Source organism: Lagenorhynchus albirostris, chromosome 6 (assembly GCF_949774975.1).
Source record: "Lagenorhynchus albirostris chromosome 6, mLagAlb1.1, whole genome shotgun sequence".
In the NCBI taxonomy this organism is placed as follows: domain Eukaryota; kingdom Metazoa; phylum Chordata; class Mammalia; order Artiodactyla; family Delphinidae; genus Lagenorhynchus; species Lagenorhynchus albirostris.
In genome coordinates this window covers 62,087,177-62,108,710 of record NC_083100.1, presented here as the reverse complement: position 1 = coordinate 62,108,710, position 21,534 = coordinate 62,087,177, and the positions used below count along the sequence as shown (strand labels likewise).

The 21,534-nt window shown below is 35.7% G+C and overlaps 1 protein-coding gene across 3 annotated transcripts in view; it reads left to right on the top strand.

Moving 5' to 3' along the window:
• UBR3 (ubiquitin protein ligase E3 component n-recognin 3) overlaps positions 1–12,520 on the top strand; it is a 230,900-nt gene extending 218,380 nt beyond the window's left edge. For all 3 annotated transcript variants that reach the window (XM_060152671.1, XM_060152670.1, XM_060152669.1), the window contains 4 exons: positions 3,387–3,566; positions 8,440–8,649; positions 9,662–9,801; positions 10,096–12,520. In XM_060152671.1, the coding sequence (XP_060008654.1) occupies positions 3,387–3,566; positions 8,440–8,649; positions 9,662–9,801; positions 10,096–10,213 (648 nt within the window). In that variant the 3' untranslated portion in view covers positions 10,214–12,520. The remainder of the gene's footprint in view (positions 1–3,386; positions 3,567–8,439; positions 8,650–9,661; positions 9,802–10,095) is intronic.
• Positions 12,521–21,534: the final 9,014 nt, after the last annotated feature.

Below are 21,534 nucleotides of genomic sequence, written 5' to 3'. Positions count from 1 at the left end.
ACATAGGTTTTTAACCAGGAACCAGACTCCTCACTAGATTGATATGGAAAAAAAAAAAAAGAGAAGATACAAATTACCAATATCAGGAATGAAGGAGGAAATGTTCCTACAGAACCATAAGAGAATATTATGAATAACATTTGCAAACAAATTTGATAACATCGATAAAATGAATAAATTCTTTGAAAGATACAAATTACTAAAACTGACTCAAGAAGAAATAGAAAATTTTGAATAGATCTATATTGGGTAAGGAAATTGATTTAGTTATTAAACTTCTACAGTTATTATCCTGCCAAAAAATGAGATCAACAACTTTATAACAAAGATAACATCATGATGAATTCTATGAAAAATTTAAGGAAGAAATTTTATCAATATTATATAAACTCTTAGCAAACAGAGGAAGAAGGGACACTGCATACTCATTTTATGAGGCCAGTTTTACTAATACCCAGTCCAGGCATCATGAGAAAAGAAAACTACAAACCCATATCTCTCATGTACACAGAAGCAAAAGCCTTAATAAAATATTACCAGTAAAAAGGATAATACACCATGACCAAATGGGTTTATCGTAGGAATGCACATTGGCTCAACAACAATAAAAGATCAATAAACTTAATTCACCATATTAATAGAATACATTTTTTAAAAGCATATGATCATCTCAGTAGCCATTTGACAAAATCTAACACCCTTTCATGGTAAAAAAAAAAAAAACACCACCAAAAAAAGGAATAGAAGGGAAAGTCTGATAAAGGGCACCTATGAGAAACCCATAGCTAATACCATATTTAAAAGTGAAAGATAGAAAGCTTGCCCACAAAGATAAGAAATAAGGCAAGGATGTCTGCCCTCTTCCTGTCTTTTAAGCACTATATTGGAGGTTCTAGAAAGAGCAGTTAGGTAAGAAAAAGAAATAAATCATCCAGATTGGAAAGGAAGAGGGAAAACAATCTCTGTTTGCAAATTAGATGATCTTGTTTGTGGAAAATTGTAAGGAATCTCTAAAAAGCTATTAGAGCTAATAAACGAGTTTAGCAAGGTTGTAGGATACATGATAAATGTACAAAAAAAGTTGTGTTTCTGTGCATTAGCAATGAGCAGTCTGAAAATGAAATTAAGAAAATAGGGTGATGGAAATATTCTGGAATTAGATAGTGGGTGATGGTTGCACAATTTTGTGAATATACTAAAACTCACTAAATTGTTCATTTTAAAAGGATGAATTTTATGGTATACAAATTATATCTCAAAAAATATACTGAGAAATTATTGTATCCAGAATATATCAGGAACTCAATAATAAAAAAACAAAAGACACAAAGTGAGCAAAAAATTTGAATGGGGCACACTTCTCATCAGAATGTATATGAATGACCAACAGTACATGAAAAGGTGTTCAACATCATTATTGTTTAGAGTACAAATTAATGTTACAAGTGTTGGTGAGGATCTGGAGTACCTGACACTCTTCAGTCATTTGCTGGTGGGAATGCAAAATGGTATAGTCAAATTTGGAAGAAGTTTGACAGCTTCTTTAAAAAGTTAAGCATACTTACAGTACAACCCCCAAATAAATAGGTGTCTACCAAAATAAATGAAAACTTATGTCCACATAAAGACTTTTATATGAATGTTCATAGCAGACTAATTTGTAGTAGTTAAAAACTGGCAACAACCCAGAATTCCATCAACAAGCAAATGCATGAACAAAATGTGGTGTATTCATTCGGTGGAATACTACTCAGCATTAAAAAGGAATGGACTGCTGATACACGCAATAACACGAATGAATCTAAAAATACTGCGCTAAGTGAAAGAGGCCAGGTACAAAAGACTACATACTGTATGATTCCATTTATATGGAATTTTTAAAAATCCCCAAACTGTAATGGCAGATTATAGTTGGCAGAAAGCAGATAAGTGGTTGTTTGGGGCCAGGAGCAGGGGCTGGAATTGATTGCAGAAGAGCACTAAGGAACTTTTTCAGGGGATGGAATTGTTCTAAAACTTTATTGTAGCAGTGGTTGCATGAGTATACATTTTCCAAAATTCATCAGACTTCACTTAAAGTGGGTGAATTTTATGGTATGTAAATTATACCCCAGTAAAGTTAGTTTTTAACATGTCTTATTAATGTATCTATACAAATGGGGGATTTGTGGCCTCATTTCTAGTGATTTAAAAAATCAGCATCTTTTTCAGCCTGCATATCATTTTGCTTTTTCATCTTTATTTCTTTTTTTATTTTGGCTGTGCTGCACAGCTTGTGGGATCTTAGTACCCCAACCAGGGATTGAACCTGGGTCTCAGCAGTGAAAGTGCCAGAGACCTAACCTCTGGACCGTCAGGGAGTTCCCCTTTATTTCTTCTTTATAGCGTATTTCAGAATTTTGTACTTAATCCACACAATTAGTTGTTTTGCAAACAGATGTTTATTGAATGTCTGCTATGTGCCAAGCACCGGGAGGACAGAGCCCCTACTCCCAGGGACTACTGCCACAGTCTTAGAGGACAGACTAATTTATTTTTAAAGTAGAAAGTATAAATGTAAGAACTGAAGTGTTTACACAGTATAGACGTACTAATTTTATCTCGGTGGAACTAGGTAGTCTAAGGTGTCATTAAGTGGGGTCAGGAAAGGCTTCCCTGAGGAGCTGGAATTTGAAGGATGTTAGGAATTAATTGATCCGGTGGACAGAGGAAAGTAGAATAACTTGCCTCCTAAATGGATTTTCAGTTAAATAAAGAGGGGTGGGGGGTATATTTTGGTGTTTACAAGACTAACAAACTCCTTTAAAAATCAACTTTCAAGATGTGAGTCCTTGGATCATTGATTCCACTGGTTCTGTTATTACTGAGTAGAGCTTCAGATTACCTGGCAGTTAGAGCTCTCAAGTTTTTACAGACTCCACCCTCTTTTTAAAACTGACTTTGTTTCACACCCATTCAGGGTCTAGGCACTGTCTGTCGTGAATTCCATGTTTTCGCTATTGTTCTTCTTTATCCACACTGACAGTCTGTGTCTTTTTAACCAAAAGTCACTTTCCCTTTGCCCCAAATTAACATTTGCTTTCATAGAGTAGCTAGGTGCTATAGGCGATATTCATCAGATATGTGAAAACACTATTTTTAAAATAAATGTATAAATGAAGCAGATACTATGGCACTTGGAAGTTAAATTTCAAAGAGAAACATTCTGGGAATATAGGATATAACAGCTCAGAACCTTTTCTCTCTTCTTTGCTCCTCTTACTCCCCTCACTTTATTTAGTTGACTCAGTTAAAGAAGTAATTGATGAGAATGACACTTTAAATATCTATAATGGGAAATGTTCATGATGAAATGTCTTGAGAATTTTCTATTTCATATCTAAAAGGAAGAAGAAGAGTTTTCAGTTCTTTCCAGCTGCCTGGGACTTCTGCCAACATTTTACCAAACAGAACATCCATTCATCAGTGCCTCCTGTCTGGATTGGCCAGTTCCAGCATTTGATATTATATCTCAGTGGTGTTTTGAGATAAATTCATTTACTGAAAGACATGCCGAACAAGGAAAGGTATGTAAAAAGAGTAATACTCACTTGCTATAGTGGTGACATGCTAATAGGTAAGAGAATAATGAAGAATTTAAAATTTCAGGTAATCTAGTCTTGGCAGTATTTATTAAACTAATTATTTTGAAAAAATGGTTTACTTATATTTATTTATGAGTGTAAAAGCAGAAATGTTTCAGTTAACAAAACTAAGGTATAGTATGTTACTTTTAGTTTGTTTTAGGTCATCAGGTTTTTATTGAATACCTTAAATAGTCATAGCACTATTTGGAAGGTACAAAGGAATTTTGGAAGGTACAAAGGAATTTTAAGACAGACAAGGAACTTGTAAGCTTATTGGAAAGAGGACTGTCACATAAAAATTAAAGATTTGGACTTGCACATCTAAAACATCATGTCTTTAACTATAAAATTTGCTGACTCTATGCTGCCAGCTCGATGGGTAAAGGTGTTGTGTTGGAGATGAGGGAATTGGAAAGGTGGAGTGCAGGCAGTGATGGGTGGCTCTTAGTGCCATGGTTTGGTGCTCAGACTTTCTTCTATATAGAATTACAGTTTTTTGAGAAATGGAATAATATGATGAAAGTAGTGTTTTAGGGAGGTAATTTTTGTGGCTTTTTTAGTAAGTAAAATTGATGTTATGGAGAAAGGGAAACCAGAGATTATTTAGTGGTGAAGAAAATCTGGATTATTGTTTTGTTAGCCAGCAGAAATTAGAGAGAATGTAACCAATGCAAGACACATTTGAGAAAAATATATAGTCCTTGGTGACCAAGTGTACATGACTTTAAAATCTTGAACTCAAGTCATCAGAAGAGTAGTAACTAGTATACATAGTTCCGATAGGAACCTGCTCCTGCTTAAAAACCACTGACGATGGATGTCCCATTGGCTATGGAGAAAGACAGAATCGTTACATGGCATTCACCATCTTGCTTGCCTTTCTAACTTCATTTCATACCACTTCCCAGCCACCACCTTGCTTAAACCACGAAAGAATATTTCTTAAGTATGCTATGCATTTTTTAAACATCTGTGCTATTGCTTATTGCTGTTACTTTTATTTAAAGCAATCTTCCTACTGTTTTCCTGTTAATCACCCATGAAGGCTTTGCTAAGATAAATGTTACCTCTTCTATAAAAATTTATCTGAGAGTCCATCTCCCTCTATTATGTATGATAGTACTTTTGCCACTGTTTCTAATAGTTGCCATGTTTATCACTTTTGTTTGTTTAATGTGTCTGAATGGGGACTCCACAAGGCAAAAATTGTTTCTTGTTTATTCTTGAATCCCTAGTTCCTGGAAAGTGCCTGATATAGACTAGTCACCTAATAAATATTTGTGAAACAGTTAAATGGTGGATTAATGTCATTGGGAGAAATAGAACTGATGAAAGGGGAACCGATTTCAGGAAAAATGAGAATTTTAATTTAATGTCAAAGGAACAATAGAAAAATTAGTATTTCAGATGGAGGTTGTCACTAGACTTAATTCTTAAAACATTGAAGTGAATAACAAAGGCAAGGTAAGCATAAATAATAAATGTCTCTGCTTTTGTTCATTTTCATTTTCTATTGAAATCCTTAAAGAGATATTATCTCATTTTATACTTTTTTTAAAAGGAAAGGAAAATTGAAGAAGTTAATTGAACCTTGTGTACTATGTATAAAAATATTTTCCTATCTAGTAATTGCTTTATTCACAATTGTAGCTATAATCTGAAGTTATATTTTGATGTCTGAAAACCTATGAGGAATGTCTTGGAGTAAGAGTTGGGTATTATTGTAGAACCAGGACAGGAGAAAGTGATGAGCATACTTAAAATTATTTTGTCTTCATATGTGCCATGGGATAAGCAATAGATAAAAATGAAATCACTTGATAGTATAAGAATAAGCCTGCCTTTTTAGATGAATGATTATTGTTGTGAATATTGATAGAAAATAAGAATTTACCATTTAAATATATTTCATCTTTTTGTAAAATTGATAACTATTTGTTTTAGAGTCAGAACAGTAGATATTTATTTATTTATGCTTATGCAGAATTTTTATGTTATTTGAATGCACCCCTATCTGACCTGCATCCCTACATTTGTCCCTTCACTCTGTTCTATCTCTAACCTCAACTCTGTCCATTTGTCAACCAGATTTCTTTTTAACCAGCAACTTTAAATTTGAACAGAGAGACTTAGATAAATATAAACAGTGATTGGAGCTGAATAGTGCAACAGCTTCCCTTGAAAGATAGTCTGAATTACTGCTTCTCCTTTCTTGTAACAGCTAAGATTCTTTGATTGCAAACAGTTTGGTTGCAAACCTCTGGTCTGTTTTCTCTGAAGCGCTACTGCTAGATGACTCCATCTCAGCTACTTTCCTTCCCTATATATATGCTCCAAATTCAGATTCCTGGGAGAGAGAATCTGACTGGCCTAATTTGCATCATATGTATACCCCTGTGATGGGGCAGGATCTTGTGATGGGGCAACACCATCAGATCTGTATGGAGCAGGAAAAGAGGTTATTTTCCAAAATAAGTCATAATGCTGTCAATGTAGGAAGGCAGATGAGGTTGCTAGACAAATTGGAAAAAACGAACACTGGTGGCCCGCTACCTTCACATCTTACCTCCCCAGCACATAGACATCCTTCTTCTCATTCACAGAGTTTCATTTCTTCCCCTGTTTAAAATGATGTAACTGTTCCCTTTACAACCACAGATGCAGCCACCATTTCCCAAATACCTAACCTGAAGTCACATCCTATAGTTATATCATCAAGCTTCCCTGAATCCAGAGGCTCTGGGAGATGTCCATTCCTTCTGTGATTTATTGTTCTTACACCCCAACGGCCTGGAAATTTTTAATTAGCACCTACTCACCCTGAATTCAGTAGTAGGAGAAAGGAAAAGAGAATGAAAAATATTGCAAAAATATATGCCACAACAAGCAAGAAAATTTTAAATTAGTCATAAAACTGTAGCTAATATACAGTCAAATATATGACTTTCTTCTTTCACCTTCTTTGACCAGCACCTCAACTGGTTGGATTTATTTGAACAAAGATGTGATCCAAGCTTTATTCTGAGAGGTCTGAGCTCAGTGATTTGTCCTGTCATGCTTATATAAGACTGTACTAGTTTTGTGTGGAATGTTTACCTTTCAAGCCTGAACGCGCTAGGGGTGGGGGTGGGGTGTATCTCTGAGTTTCAAACATACTGATACCGGAGGTATTTCTGTTTTATTTGATGAGGTCACTCCCTCCAGACAGTACTGTAAGCCATTCCCTTTCTTTTCCAAGTGGTATTAGGGAAGCTAGAGTGGTCAGATGACATTTAGTTTGTAATTCAGTGGAACTATTATTATGTCCCTTGTTGGCAGTTAGCACACAGCCTCCTTACAATAGTACTGAAACTACAGAAGAATCCAGAATAGCAGGGAAACAGAAATTAAAGACCGAATTTTTAGGTCTAATTATGAGAGATGCCACCCTCTGGTTCCCAAACCTGTGCACTCCATCTGTAAGAGAACAGTCAATCACCCTTATGTACTAGTTGCTGTTTTAGGTCGTATACCTCATTCTGTAGGAGCATATACCTCATTCAATAGGTGTTTCCCTCTAGTTGGTACCATCTAAAAATTCATCAGCAAAGTAGTTCATCATTTAAAAGACCAGTGATTTTTTTCAGATGATTGACTATATGTTAAGATCAGTTAATTCCATAGACATCCACCTATTGTGTTACATCTTTCTTTATGAAGAAAATTCTTTGATTAGAGACCATGTGGTGTGTGCTACTGGGTAATTTACAACCTAATCTGGATAAGTATCAAGTTCAATGAGGACAAATTGCTGTTCCTTCCACTGATGGAAGGGTTCCATATATAATGAACCCGTTACAGAATATGCAGTCTTTTGAGTCCGGAGTTGGGCACTGAGTATTGGCAAACAGCATATTGTAAGCCCATATATTGTCCTTATCCTTGCTTCCATGGCTGCTTTATCCATGAACATATTGATAAACACCAAGCTGGATACTTAGTTATTAGACTGATTTAGATGGATTATGGCTATAAGTAATGTGAGATGATCACCATGTGAATTGCCAGCCTCCATACTGTTTCTTAAGATAATAGATTCATACTACATTTTATCTGATTTAAGTGTTAATGAAGTAGCATCTAGAAAAAAAATTAATGCTATTTCCAGTATTTTTATATAACTGCAAAAAATGAACAAAATACCCTGTAGGGAAATTTAACTAATTTGTTTTTTTTTTCCACACTTACTGAGAAAATTTATGAAAAGAGTTGTAGCCCCAGCACTTATGGATACAAAAGATCTTAACAGCTTGAGGTGTAAGATTTTTCATCTTCTAGGAATGAAAGATTATAAAGTATTGAAATAGAAATATGAATTATAACCATGATCTTCCCTAAAGAAAAAGCCAATGAATTGTTTGTTTATCTAAGGAAGGTCAAAAACTTGGTTTTGAAAAATGTGTATAACTGTTTAAAATTATGTATTAAGAATATTTAAAAACAAGTACATCTACGTATATTTTCCATGCATGCTTAGTTATATTTAATATTTTTCTTTTAAAGTAATAACAAATTTCAATGTTTTAGGTGCTTAGTCTAAAAACTCACATCATGTTTTAATTGAAAATTACATTAAAATAATCATAATTGTTGAAGTACTATTTTAGTCATTTGTAAAATGGAAATGGGAAGAGTGTTAATAAAGAAAATAAGCCACATTCTTGGAGACAGATTTTCTTTTCTTTAAAAAAAAAAAGGCCTTTTAAAGAATAAATATTTTGTGTTAGTGACTTAAATACATAGGACTAATGAATATTTTTAAATAATGTTTTAGGCCTTGCTTATCCAAGAGTCAAGATGGAAATTGCCACACCTACTACAGTTGCCTGAAAATTATAACACCATCTTCCAGTACTACCACAGAAAAACCTGTAGTGTCTGCACCAAGGTTCCTAAAGATCCTGCCGTTTGCCTTGTTTGTGGTACTTTTGTATGCCTGAAAGGACTTTGCTGCAAGCAACAAAGTTACTGTGAATGTGTATTGGTAAGCAAGAGTAAATCACATGGAAATGTGGTATATATGGTCAAGCCAGCTCTTCAAATTTAACTACTCTTTGAATTAAATACACAATACATATAAGGATCTTGTTTTCATTGTTGTTGTTGTTTTATTTATTTATTTTTAACATCTTTATTGGGGTATAATTGCTTTACAATGGTGTGTTAGTTTCTGCTTGATAACAAAGTGAATCAGTTATACATATACATATGTTCCCATATCTCTTCCCTCTTGCGTCTCCCTCCCTCCCACCCTCCCTATCCCACCCCTCCAGGCAGTCACAAAGCACCGAGCCGATATCCCTGTGCCATGCGTCTGCTTCCCACTAGCTATCTACCTTACGTTTGTTAGTGTGTACATGTCCATGACTCTCTCTCGCCCTGTCACAGCTCACCCTTCCCCCTCCCCATATCCTCAAGTCCGTTCTCCAGTAGGTCTGTGTCTTTATTCCTGTCTTACCCCTAGGTTCTTCATGACATTTTTTTTTCTTAAATTCCATATATATGTGTTAGCATACGGTATTTGTCTTTTTCTTTCTGACTGACTTCACTCTGTATGACAGACTCTAGGTCTATCCAGTAGAAGGGTAAAAACAAAAACAATGACAACAACAAAAAAACACCTGGGGTTTTATTTAAGTGGGTAAAACTTTTCCTAAGTGCAGCTTCAGTTCCTCTCCCTAATCCCGCTGCCCTTTAATGGTATATATGTTTAGATGTTGTGCTGTGAAACAGCAGTCATATATGCTGTTGTAGACTCTAGCCTCTGAATTAGGTTTAGGTTAGCTCTTAATTGATTTCCTAGGTAATCCTTATCCAAATTCCTCCTCATGTATTGTTAATAAAGTATTAAGAATGAGTTAATAAATTTAACTTAGGTGAAATCTGATTTTAAAACATTTAAATATTTCTGTGTTATTTAGAAGACAAGGCATTCTTGATTTTCTTATAAAGTCCATTTGATTATGAAGTTCAGTCATATATTTTTAATTTTTTAGCATTCTCAGAACTGTGGTGCTGGAACAGGGATTTTCCTTTTGATCAATGCATCAGTGATTATCATCATTCGAGGGCACCGCTTCTGTCTCTGGGGTTCTGTGTATTTGGATGCTCATGGAGAGGAAGACCGAGATCTTAGGTTAGATGTGCATGGATATATCCACATGTTTTATTGAAGTTTGGCCAGTAAGAATAATTTACCATTCCTGACTTTGTAATTATAATAATAATTATTTTTTTTATTTCTGGCAGTCATTAATTTAGAACTATTTCTATTTTGGGGGATATTTTCCCCATCATCATGTTAAAGAAATATGAAATAAACCAAATTACTATGTGAGATTTTTGCCATAAATAATCTATTTTTAAAAATGTGTGTGAAATCTTCATTGTATTATTACTTTTAATACTTTTTTTTCCCTTTTTATTCTAGGCGAGGCAAGCCTCTCTACATTTGTAAAGAAAGATACAAAGTTCTTGAACAACAGTGGATTTCTCATACTTTTGATCATATCAATAAAAGATGGGGTCCACATTACAATGGGCTGTGACTCACCACCTTAGCATTGCATTATATCATTTTCATTAAGAATTTATCAACAATAAGCTTTAACTTAATTTGGGGGATTAACGCTTTTGCTGAGGGAAAGAAAGAAAACATACATTATAAAGCCTTTCCAAAATTAGGTGCTTGGTAATCACATTAATGGTATAATAATTTTTTTTTAAGTATATGGAGAACATAACAAGTAAGAAGTTAAACCATTCTTTAGTGGTCCTTTTTTTGTTTAAGTCCACAATTAATAAGAAGCACAACTTGTTGACAAAATCATTTAAAAATGATTCTCCCAACAATGCATATCTGCTATTCATTGATATTTAGAGTGGGTGTGATTTATTTAAAGTTTTACTGCTTCTTTATATCTGTGTATTTTAATTTGCATCTGCTAAACGTAATGCATCCTTTCCCTCTGCCATTCTTGTGTTGATTTGAGATTTTTGCTGTATGTAATTAGAAAAAAATGTAAAACATGATTTATGTGAAATACTGTATAGTAAAATTTGGTCTAATAGTAGAACTTTACATTTTTTTCTTATTGTGAGGAATCTGTTAAAAGTTTAAGGCTTTGCTGAAACTTAATTCATTCTCAGGAATTTCATAAATATTCTCCCCAGGTAAATAATTGAAATAGTTGTAAAATAAGTAGATAGCTGCTGTTAATATAATACAGTACATTTTGGGGGACATGTGTGGTTGGGGGAGTCCCTAAAAATCAAAATTTGCCATTTCATTTGGATGAATCACTTGAGGTAGTAACAAACAGATTTTATTATAAAATCAGAAGTTTTAAGAACATATACATGGCAGATTTTGATTCTCTGCATGCCCACCTTTTATTACCAACCAAGTTTTTTGTTTAAATGATTGGATTGGAAAAATGCTCTGACTTCCCCACAAATGAAGCATAGTTCTGGAACTTTCCTTATCAGCTCAAGAGGTTCATCTGTATTGTATCTGTGCAGTGTTATCACTGCTATTTCTGCTCGGTTTCCTAAAAGGGAAGGAAAAGGGCTCAGTGGTGATGATCCTCATGAATGAGCTGTACATCTGCATTCTTGTTAGAAGCTGCTGTGAAAAGCAATTTATGTTTGTAGGGTTTTTAAGTTAGTAAGAATGAAAATGATTGAGCTAAAACCCACTCTGTACTTACAGAGGGAAGATGACAGAAAAGCATGTGATATATTGCTACCAAAATTTTTCTTCCAAATGATTCAATAATTTGATGATTATTTAATATATAGTGCTATCAAGCAATTCCTGGTACTTTGGACTTCCATGGCTTGTTATATAAAATTACATTTTTACATGTAAAAATAAACTAAAAAACATCTAATGATAAACTATAAAAATAAAGTCAGATCTGTGTTCTAAAAATTATTGAATTATGACATGATATTACAGGATATAAAAGTGGACATTAAATGATGGCCTTGCATTCAAACAGAAGAGTAAATATTCAAATATGTTCAAAAAGTCAAAAAATTACCTATAGCTCTACAATAAAAATACAATATGGAAGTAGCTTGCTATTTTTATATACATTTCCAAAATATTAAGTTAACTTTCTGAAAGACTAGAATGATTCTGTTGAATTAAACAGCTGTTCTTTCCAACACATTGCTACTTTTTAAAATACTGTATCATAAGTTCAGCCTGTCTTATTTTTTGCATCCGTCATTATGGATACCAGACCAGATACTTTTGTTCTTCAGGTGTGGTTGAAGAATAAAATGCTAATTTACATCTCTAGTAAATACTGTTACAGGATTCATGAACTTGAATAATTATACAGTTTGAAACTGATGCTATATATACATGGTATAATGTACTCAGACTTTGGTTACTACATATTTAAAATGGAATGTTTTATGGTTGTGCATACGGATGTGAAGTGAAAATATTAGCCTTAACATTAAAATTTGGGTATTTGATAGTGTTTATTTTGATATTGGTGAATTAGTCACCAGTAAAATTTTAAAAAGCACTTGGTTGAAAATTGTACTTGAATTACATACATGCATGCTGCTAAACTAGAACTTTAATTTTTTCCCCATAACTTTTATAAGTCCCATTTATAAACCCACTTTTAAAAATAACAGGTCCAAGTTAGAGTGATGTGTGTATATTATTCAAAAAAATGTACTGGTGTGATACCTTGTATGAATGATCATTTAAATACAGTACATTACTGTAGAAGCTAAATCAATCTTTATAAGCAAGCAGAAATTACGAAACTAGGAATAATCAACATTGTAAGATATGTTAATAAAAACCTACTGTCATTTGGTTTGTGAAAGGTCCTTAAAATGTTTAATTCTTACATGTTTTTCTTTTTTTTCAAAGGTGTTGACAATAATATGTGTAAGTGAGCATAGATGAAAAGATCAAAGCGTAACATCATAGTTGCTGTAAGGTGGAGTTAATATAAAGGGTTTGGTTTTCCTTTAACCACTTATTTACAGAGCTAGTTCCTGATTCTTCTGTCTTTGTCTCATAACTAATGCAAAGCCTTTGCTAAGTGTTCTTTTAGAATCAGGAAATGGGTGAAGGGAGAGGAAATGGGTTTTTAGAGAAGGAAATGGATGTGCAGATCTGAAGAACACTGCTGTGGTCCTTTCTGCTTTCTGAGAATCCCCAGCTAAACTTAAGAAATCTGAAGGCTTTTATGATAATGTTTATTTTGATTGATCTGTATCTTGTTTGAATTGACAATCCTTGCCCCTACCCCTCCATCCTGTAGCTCACCAGCCAGTTATCAACTAGGAATCCATTTGTGTTCACAAACCTTTTTCTCTGTTTTATGTAATTTGATATTGATTTCTGTGACTTAGAAAAGATGCTGACTGAAAGCACCGAAGGCTTGGAGGTAACAGCAGTATTAGAGGAGGTGTGGCCCAAGGGTTTCTGTAACATCTCCAGGATTGTAACTGCTAACTCTGAGGTTCCTGTTGTTGGCTTGCATTTGAGGTCATGTTGAACAATAACGACAACAAAACAAAACAACATGGTTTTAACCACTAGAATCAAAACACAAAGACAAGGTGCATTCACTGGTGGTTATGCCTGACGCTTGATGGTTAGTGGGAGAGCAGAAGACTTGTGACTGTCTCAGTCCCATTCACAGCACGTAGTTCTTTCCTTTAACGTTATGATCTGGCTGGTTGATATCAAGCATTGCTTAGTTCATCAGGGATGAGCTGAATGGCAACGTGATCACTTCTCTGTTCATGGCACTTCAAGCTCCCTTGGTAATGAGGCACATTAACTATGGAAGAGCTATTACCTACCATCCTAGTGTACAGTAATCAACTAGCAGTGGAGTGAAGCTAACTTCAACTGATGCAACACAATGAAAAGGCATAATGGGACCTTATGTAGAGCTGCCTTTGTGTGAGTTAAATCAATGTAAAATGGAGCAATACCAAAATTGATGCAGCCGAGCCCAAGAGCAGGCTAGAGAAGTAGAGTCAAGAGCACAAATAAAAGCTTGAGGGGAAGAAAAAGGGACAAGAGAAAGGAAAAAAGTCTAGAGCAAAGAGGATTCATATCTGATTACCTCTTATTAGTGCAGAGAAGCAGGTAAGAGTTGATAGTGGAACAGGCCTAGTATATGTGGGAGCTTGAGTTAAATGTTTAGACATATGGTAGGAGAGAATAGGCTAGAAATAAAGAGAGGTACCACAGAAGTCATACTGAGAACCCAGTAGCGTTAGAAGCCATAACATCTAAATAGAAGCAATTAGAAAGGTTCTGTGACTTTATAGGGCCCCTGAGATCAACAGGGTTTTTTTCTGATACCTGTTTATATTTACATGGTACATTTTAAGGCAATGGCTGCATTGGTCATACATAGTAGAAACCATAAAAAAGAGTTAAGAAGTAAAATGTACATCATACACTTATGTATATATATTTTTTACAGAGAGGTAAAAAGGCTTATAAAAAATACGGTGTGGTTTTTAGTATACAGGTAAAGAATGGATTATCTTCTACATGATGATTAGGACCAGATTGAAAAGGAGAAGAGAGGCCAATAGGAAGAAAAGAAAAAAAAAAATGCTAGAAGGAAGGGCGTTTTAAGAGAGAGAAACCAGTAAACATTAAGTGCTGTGGAGAGGTTAAGTGACATATAAGCTACAAAAGAATTCATTGTATTTTGGACTAAGTGATATCCTTGATGAGCATAGTTTTGATGAAATGGTAGCGGTAGAAGCCAAGGTATAGCTTCTGGAGGTGAGAAAGTAGAAAATTGACAATGAAGTAGAGGCGTAGAACACAATTTTCTAACTCTCCCTAGAGTGTCCAGGACTTATCCGTGTCTGCAGGACACCTGGTCATGTATGCATCAAAATCTACTTCCAATTGGCTTTTATTCTTATTCAGATGGTATGTTACCATCTGAGTCTAGGACATAAAGTCAACAGAGCTGGGTTTGAATTACCTCTCTTTATCTCAGTATAGTTAGGAATATGCCCTTTTTCAAACAACAAAAACCTGGCTAAGCAATGGCTTGAAGAAGGAAGGCATTTATTAGTTTCAAGTAAAAGGAAATTTGAAGGTAGGCAGACCAGAAAGGGGCATCTGCACAAGGAAATCATTATGGATCTAGGTTTCCTGTTTTTCTTGCCTAGAGTGTATCATTCAACCTCATGGCTACTATGAGGATGAAAGCAAGATGACTGCTAACCTTGTTTTCCAGGCAGGAAAATAGGACAAAAGCTTCTTCCTAAGGTTTTGTCCTTTGTTTAGCAAGGGAGGTCCTTTCCCAGCACACTTTTACATATCATTAGTCAGTACTGTCAGATGGCCACTACTAAATGCAAAGAAATCTGGGAAGGTAAGTGTTTTGGCATTTGAGCCCCAGTGCTAGAGAAATATAAGGGGAAAAACAGACTGAGTGGCTTTTAGATAGCTAATTCAATGCCTGCCACGCTTCGGTTTCTCATCTGTGCAGGGGAGACAATAGCTAACACATGATTAAATGAATATAGACACTTCTGGATTCTAGTAATGGCAGATTAAGTGATTCCGACTGTTAGTTATCTATTGCTGTGTAACAAATTACCCGAAGATTAAAGCAGTACAACAGTGTTCGTTAGGTCACAGTTCCGTGGATCAGAAATCCAGGAGTAGCTTAGCTGGGTGGCTCTGGCTCAGAGTCTCTTACGAGGCTGCAATCAAGGTGTCAGCCAGGGCAGCGGTCATCTGAGGCTTCTGAGTGTCATATGGATACTGTAAAGGAATCAAAATTATATAACTTTATCTCCAAGCTTCTCTTTTCTTATGTGACATTCGGGTCATTTTTTACAATGACCTTTACATTTCTTCAGATCAATGCCCTTCACTTTGGTTTTAGTTTTTCCAAAGGGGATATCCCTGGTGAATGACTATGTAGAGATGATTCCATCATCTTGTAGACCCAGGTCTACACATACTGATTGCTTGCCTTAAAATGGATGTTATAGGCAAGCAATTTCTCCTAAATGTTCTTGTTTATTTAAAGGAATAGCTGCTTCAAACAAATTAATTTCTCCCTAATTTTCCACTATTACCTGTAAAATAAAAATAGTTTATTTTACCATTCTCATCTATGATATGGTTCTCATCTATGATATTACCATACAGTAACTCTGCTGTTAAAAAAATTCATCACCTAATTTTACTTCTCCATAAGATGATATAAGCAGTAAGGTTCTTTCAGATGTGTGAGGGAAATTAAACTCTTGATTCTTCTATGTCTTTTCTCCTATTTGGTGCTTGGGATACTGATTTTATTTTATAGAGGGAAATAAACAAGACTTCATGGTAGCTAGCAGGTCTGACTCCTATCTAGGCATTTCCAACCCTGTTTTGTAAGCTCACTGATATTTAGTCTGGTATGTTGGGGAAATTTTTACAACAAAAAGGTATTTTATCCTAACATTGGAGTACACTTCCCGTATCTAAGCTATCCCGTAATTCTTTTTTTTTTTTTTTGCGATACGTGGGCCTCTTACTGTTGTGGCCTCTTCCGTTGCGGAGCACAGGCTCCGGACGCGCAGGCTCAGCGGCCATGGCTCACGGGCCCAGCCGCTCTGCGGCATGTGGGATCTTCCCGGACCGGGGCACGAACCCGTGTCCCCTGCATAGGCAGGCGGACTCTCAACCACTGCGCCACCAGGGAAGCCCTATCCCGTAATTCTTCATACCAACTCCACTAGATGGCGCAGTAGAGCGAGCGCTAGATCAGGACCCTGAGTTGCTGGAGGGAGGAAAGCGAAGCCTGTCAACTAATTATACTAGTGATTGAGAAAAGCATTTGTGAAAGCACTTGCTCTGTTGCAAATAATCTGAAATGGATGAATAAAGAGTGGGAGTGTCCCCAGTGGTCAGCATTTTTGACAAGATAGAAAGATGGGAGAACATTTGAAAATATGAGCACAATTTGAACAAATGCCTCTAAGGTGAGGTTGATTGTGTTATTACTGTTGGTGTTCACTAGGACACACACACACACACACACACACACACACACACACACACACACACACACACATCTCTTTGAAAATATTTTCTTCCTGATCTCATCTCAGTTTTTGGCCAGTTTGTGGCTCTAGCTGTAATCCCTTGGACTCTTTTGATACACTTTTCTCCCATCAGTATTATCAGTTTTATTCAAGAAACATTTTAACAGCCTGCTGTTCGTAAAGCCTTGCCTTAGATGTCAGGTATACAGAGCAGTGAGCTAATGACTGTGAGTAAGAAGACATTGTGCTTGGCATTTTGTCCACATTATACTGTTTAATTCTTATAGCAACCCTATTGGACAGACATTATTTCCCCATTTTACTGATGAAGAAATTAGGCTGAGAGGCTAATTGGTGCAACATCACACAGTCAGTTAAGGAGTTGGAATGCAAACCCTAGTTTAACTCAAGTCTTCAGTATTTTGCAATATCAAAAATGATTAAGGTGGCCACAATGTTAAAAATGTGCATGAACCATATTTCTAGGCAGACTTAAATAGTTGTTAGAATGAAGTTCCATGGGAATGCCAAGAAGGGTTCATTCCATCTGGGAGATCAAAGAAGGCTCAACCAAGAAGATGGCTTTGAAAGTGGCCTTGAAGGATGCATAGGATTTTATTAAACAGGTAAAAGCGATCGGGGCCTTCCGGGCTGGTAAAGTGCAGCAGAAGCAAAGGCAGGTTAGCTGTAGAGCACACACTGTATCTGGGGAATGGAGGCCTTTAAATGCCAAAAAGAGTTTCACGTTAAAAGCGATGAGCTATCCCAGGTGTTGTAGGGGAGTGATGTGCTCCGTTCTGAGATTTGAAGGGAAGAGTGCTGTGGCACTGTGAAGGAGGGGTTGAATCATTATTTTAGTGGTCCGTGTGAGAAATAATCAGGATCGAGGGAAATGGAGAGAAAACTATGGAACTGCAAAAAGGTGCTCAAAAGCCCAATCTACTGGATACTGGAGGTGAGGGACACGGGAATTGAGTTACTGAGCCTTCTAAACTCTTTTTTATTAAAATTAAATTACTTATTTTTTAAAGTTATTAAATTACCGAGTGGGTAATGATTCTAGTCACAACAACAGAGAGCACGGTGGGGGAAGCTTTTTGTTAGAGTGTAGGATTGAGTTTGGGATAGTTCTGGGGTCCCAATGACCTACACTTGGAGCTTTCTCACAGGAAGTTGTCTGGAGCTTGAGATGCAAACCTGGGGTGACTTCTGTGAGGCCATGAGGATAAGATCCAGTGAAAGAGGGCAGAGTCTCAGGAATACTTCCATTTGCAGGTAATTGTGGGGTCTGGTTACTGTACGGTAGGTGGTGGTATTTGTTACACTAGGTAAGTCGATGTCCCTAACTAAGGGACTTGAGGATTGAGTGCAACTTGTCTCTTAGTGAATAGGAGGCCAGAGAGTGAGTGACTAGGCCAGGGTGGCGGAGATGCAGGGCAGGAGATAAGGAAGATTGTGCAGGAGATCTGGGGACAATGTAGCAGGAAATTCAGATCTCTTCCCACTTAAGAGTTTGGCCTCTCACAGGAGCGACCAGCAAAGGTGGGAGGTCCGCAACCAAGATTCCATGACGCACTGGAGATTGTGGCTTAGCGACAGTTAGGTCTTCTTCCACATACTTTCTCCACACCCACTTCCCTGGAAGCGCTCCCAGACACGGCTTTTAATTCACTCTCTATTTACTGTTACCTTCCTTAAAAGCAAACTCGGACTGTAAAGAGTAGCAAGAGGGAGATCTTACGGTGATCGAAAAGATCTGTATTTGATTGTAGTTCTGTATTTGATTATACAGATCCACACGTGATAAAGTGACACCCACACCTATTTTACCAATGTTAGTTTCCCAGTATTGATATCATGCTATTGTTATGTAAGATGTAAGCATTGGGGGAAACTGGGTGCAGGATATAGGGTCATCTCTGTACTATCTTTGCAACTTCCTGTAAATCTGTATTTTTTAAGGCAGGTGATTCTGTTCAGTCCATCTCTCTTTGATATCTTTGTTCTAGACCTATTGACTGACAACCAATTGAGGCCTTTCTCAATACCCCTTAATTGTGTTTAAGCATCAACCTTGAAGTTTTTTGTTTTTTTTTAATTTCTTGGATTCAGCTCCGTTTGCCTCCAGATCTAACTGGCTAGCTTCCAATTCCAATAATACTCTGTCCCCCACCATTATACTTATTTTACTATTTTGAAAAAGAAAGATATATGATAAAAAGATATACCTACATATGTCCACATATATAGATTTATAGGACAGAGTTTCATCAGTTAAGGGGTTTAACAATGACCCAATGCTCTTTTTAAACTCACCCATCCACCATGTTTATGTAGGCTCTACGTTCTTGTGTTATTCTGTCCTAAAGACCCTGATGCAGACAATCTTCCACCCTTTACTGGTAAGAAAACTAAAAACAGTAACAGAAGTAACTGTCCTAAGATGATTCCACCAGTGAATGGTCAGGCCAAAGGCAGAATTAAATCTTTCAAATATTTCAGCTGTAACTGTTTACTAAATTAGCCACTTTAAAAAAAAAAAGAAGCTCACCAATACTTATGACAGGGACCAAATGAAAACCAGACAGTGTGCCTAAAAGAAATATAAAACATTTCTATCTTTTATTGTCTGTGGAAATTGATGACAAGAAGTAGGATAGAGGAATATAGAGGTGTTTTATGTATTTATTTATTTTAAAGCAACAGGTACTTATTGAGGGCCTTAAATTCAAGACCCTATGTTGGTTGTTCCTGGGAATACAAAGAAGTAAAATGTACATATACTCAAGGGGGTTATGCTGTGGTTGGTGGAACATTAATTTACCTATAAACAGTAATTAGCAATGCATTTATAGTATGAACCACAAATGGCTAGTAGAATAGTAAAAACAAACAAACAACTATAAATGTAGTATAGTAAAAAAAAAAAGAAATCTATAAAAACTTCCTAGGATTGGAGACACTGATATTCTTGAGGAGTATGGACCTTGAAGGAGGAGAAAGGGAACAAGAGATACAAGATAGGCAAGTAGAGGGCTGATGTTCTCAATCTACTAGGAGGAAATAGAAGGTAACTGTTAGAAGCATAGACTTTTCTTCTGCTTACTTTGGGCTTAATTTGCTCTTCTTTTTCTAGTTTCCTAGGGTGGAAACTTAGAATACTAATTTTAGATCTTTCTTCTTTTCTAATAAATGCAGTCAATGCTATAAATTTCTCTCTGAGCACTGCTTTTGCTGCATCCCACAAATTTTGATAAGTTGTGTTTTCATTTTCTTTAGTTCAAAATATTTTAAAATTTCTCTTGAGATTTCTTTGACCCCGGTGTTATTTAGAAATGTATTATTTAATCTGCACATATTTTGGGATTTCCCAGTTATCTTTCTGTTATTGCTTTCTAGTTTAATTCCTTGTGGTCTGAGAGAAACTTCATAGGATTTCTGTTCTTTTAAATTTGTTTAAGTGTGTTTTATGGCCCAGAATGTGGTCTAGCTTCGTAAATGTTCCATAAGAGCTTGAGGAAATTGTGTATTCTGCTGTTGTTGGATGAAGTAGTCTGTAGATGTCAGCTGTAGCCAGTTGGTAATGGTGTTGTTGAGTTCAACTGTGTCCTTACTGATTTTCTGTCAGCTGGATCTGTCCATTTCTGAGAGAGGGGTGTTGAAGTTTCCAGCTATGATAGTGGATTCATCCATTTCTCCTTGCAGTTCTATTAGTTTTTGCCTGTTTGATGATCTATTGTTAGGCACATACACATTAAGAATTGTTACGTCTTCTTAAAGAATTAACCCCTTTACCACCATATAATGCCCTTCTTTATCCCTGATCACTTTCCTTACTTTGAAATCTGCTCTGTCTGAAATTAGTATAGCTACTCTTGCTTTCCTTTCATTAGCGTTAGCATGGCATATTCCTCATCCATTTATGTTTAATCTACATGGGTCTTTATATTTAAGGTGAGTGTCTTGTAGAGAACACACAGGTGGGTTCTGCTTTTTGACCCACTCTGACAATCTCTGTCTTTCAGTTGGTGCATTTAGACCATTGACATTCAAAGTGATTACTGATATAATTGAATTAATATCTACCATATTTGTTACTGTTTTCTATTTGTTGACCTTGTTCTTTGTTCCTATTTTTGTCTGCCACTCTTTCTGCCTTTTGTGCTTTTAATTGAGCATTTTATATGATTCCATTTTCTTTCTTTTTTAGTGTATCAGTTATACTTCTTTTTTAAAATACTTTTAAAAATGGTTGCCCTAGAGTTTGCAATATACATTTACAATTAACCCAAGTCCGTTTTCATATAACACTATACCACTTTATGGGTGGTATGAGTGCCTTATAATAACAAAATAATACTAATTCCTTCCTCCAGTCCCTTGTACCATTGCTGTCATTCATTTCACTTATATATAAGTATACAAAAGCATGTGTGTGTATAAAATCTAATACACATTGTTGCTATTATTATTTTGAACACTGTTATCTGTTAGATCAATTAAGAATAAGAAAAATAAAAATTTTAATTTTACTTCATTTCTTCTTTCTTTGATGTTCATCCTTTCTTTATGCAGATCTAAGTTTCTGACCTATATTATTTTCCTTCTCTCTAAAGAACTTCTTTTAATATTTCTTGCAAGGCAGATCTACTGGACAACAAATTTCTTCAATTTTTATTTGCCTGAGAAAGCCCTTATTTTTTCATTTTTGAAGGATGATTTGACAGGGTACAGAATTCTAGGCTGATGGATTTTTTCTTTCAACACTTTAGGTCTTCCACTCCATTCTCTTCTTGCTTGAATG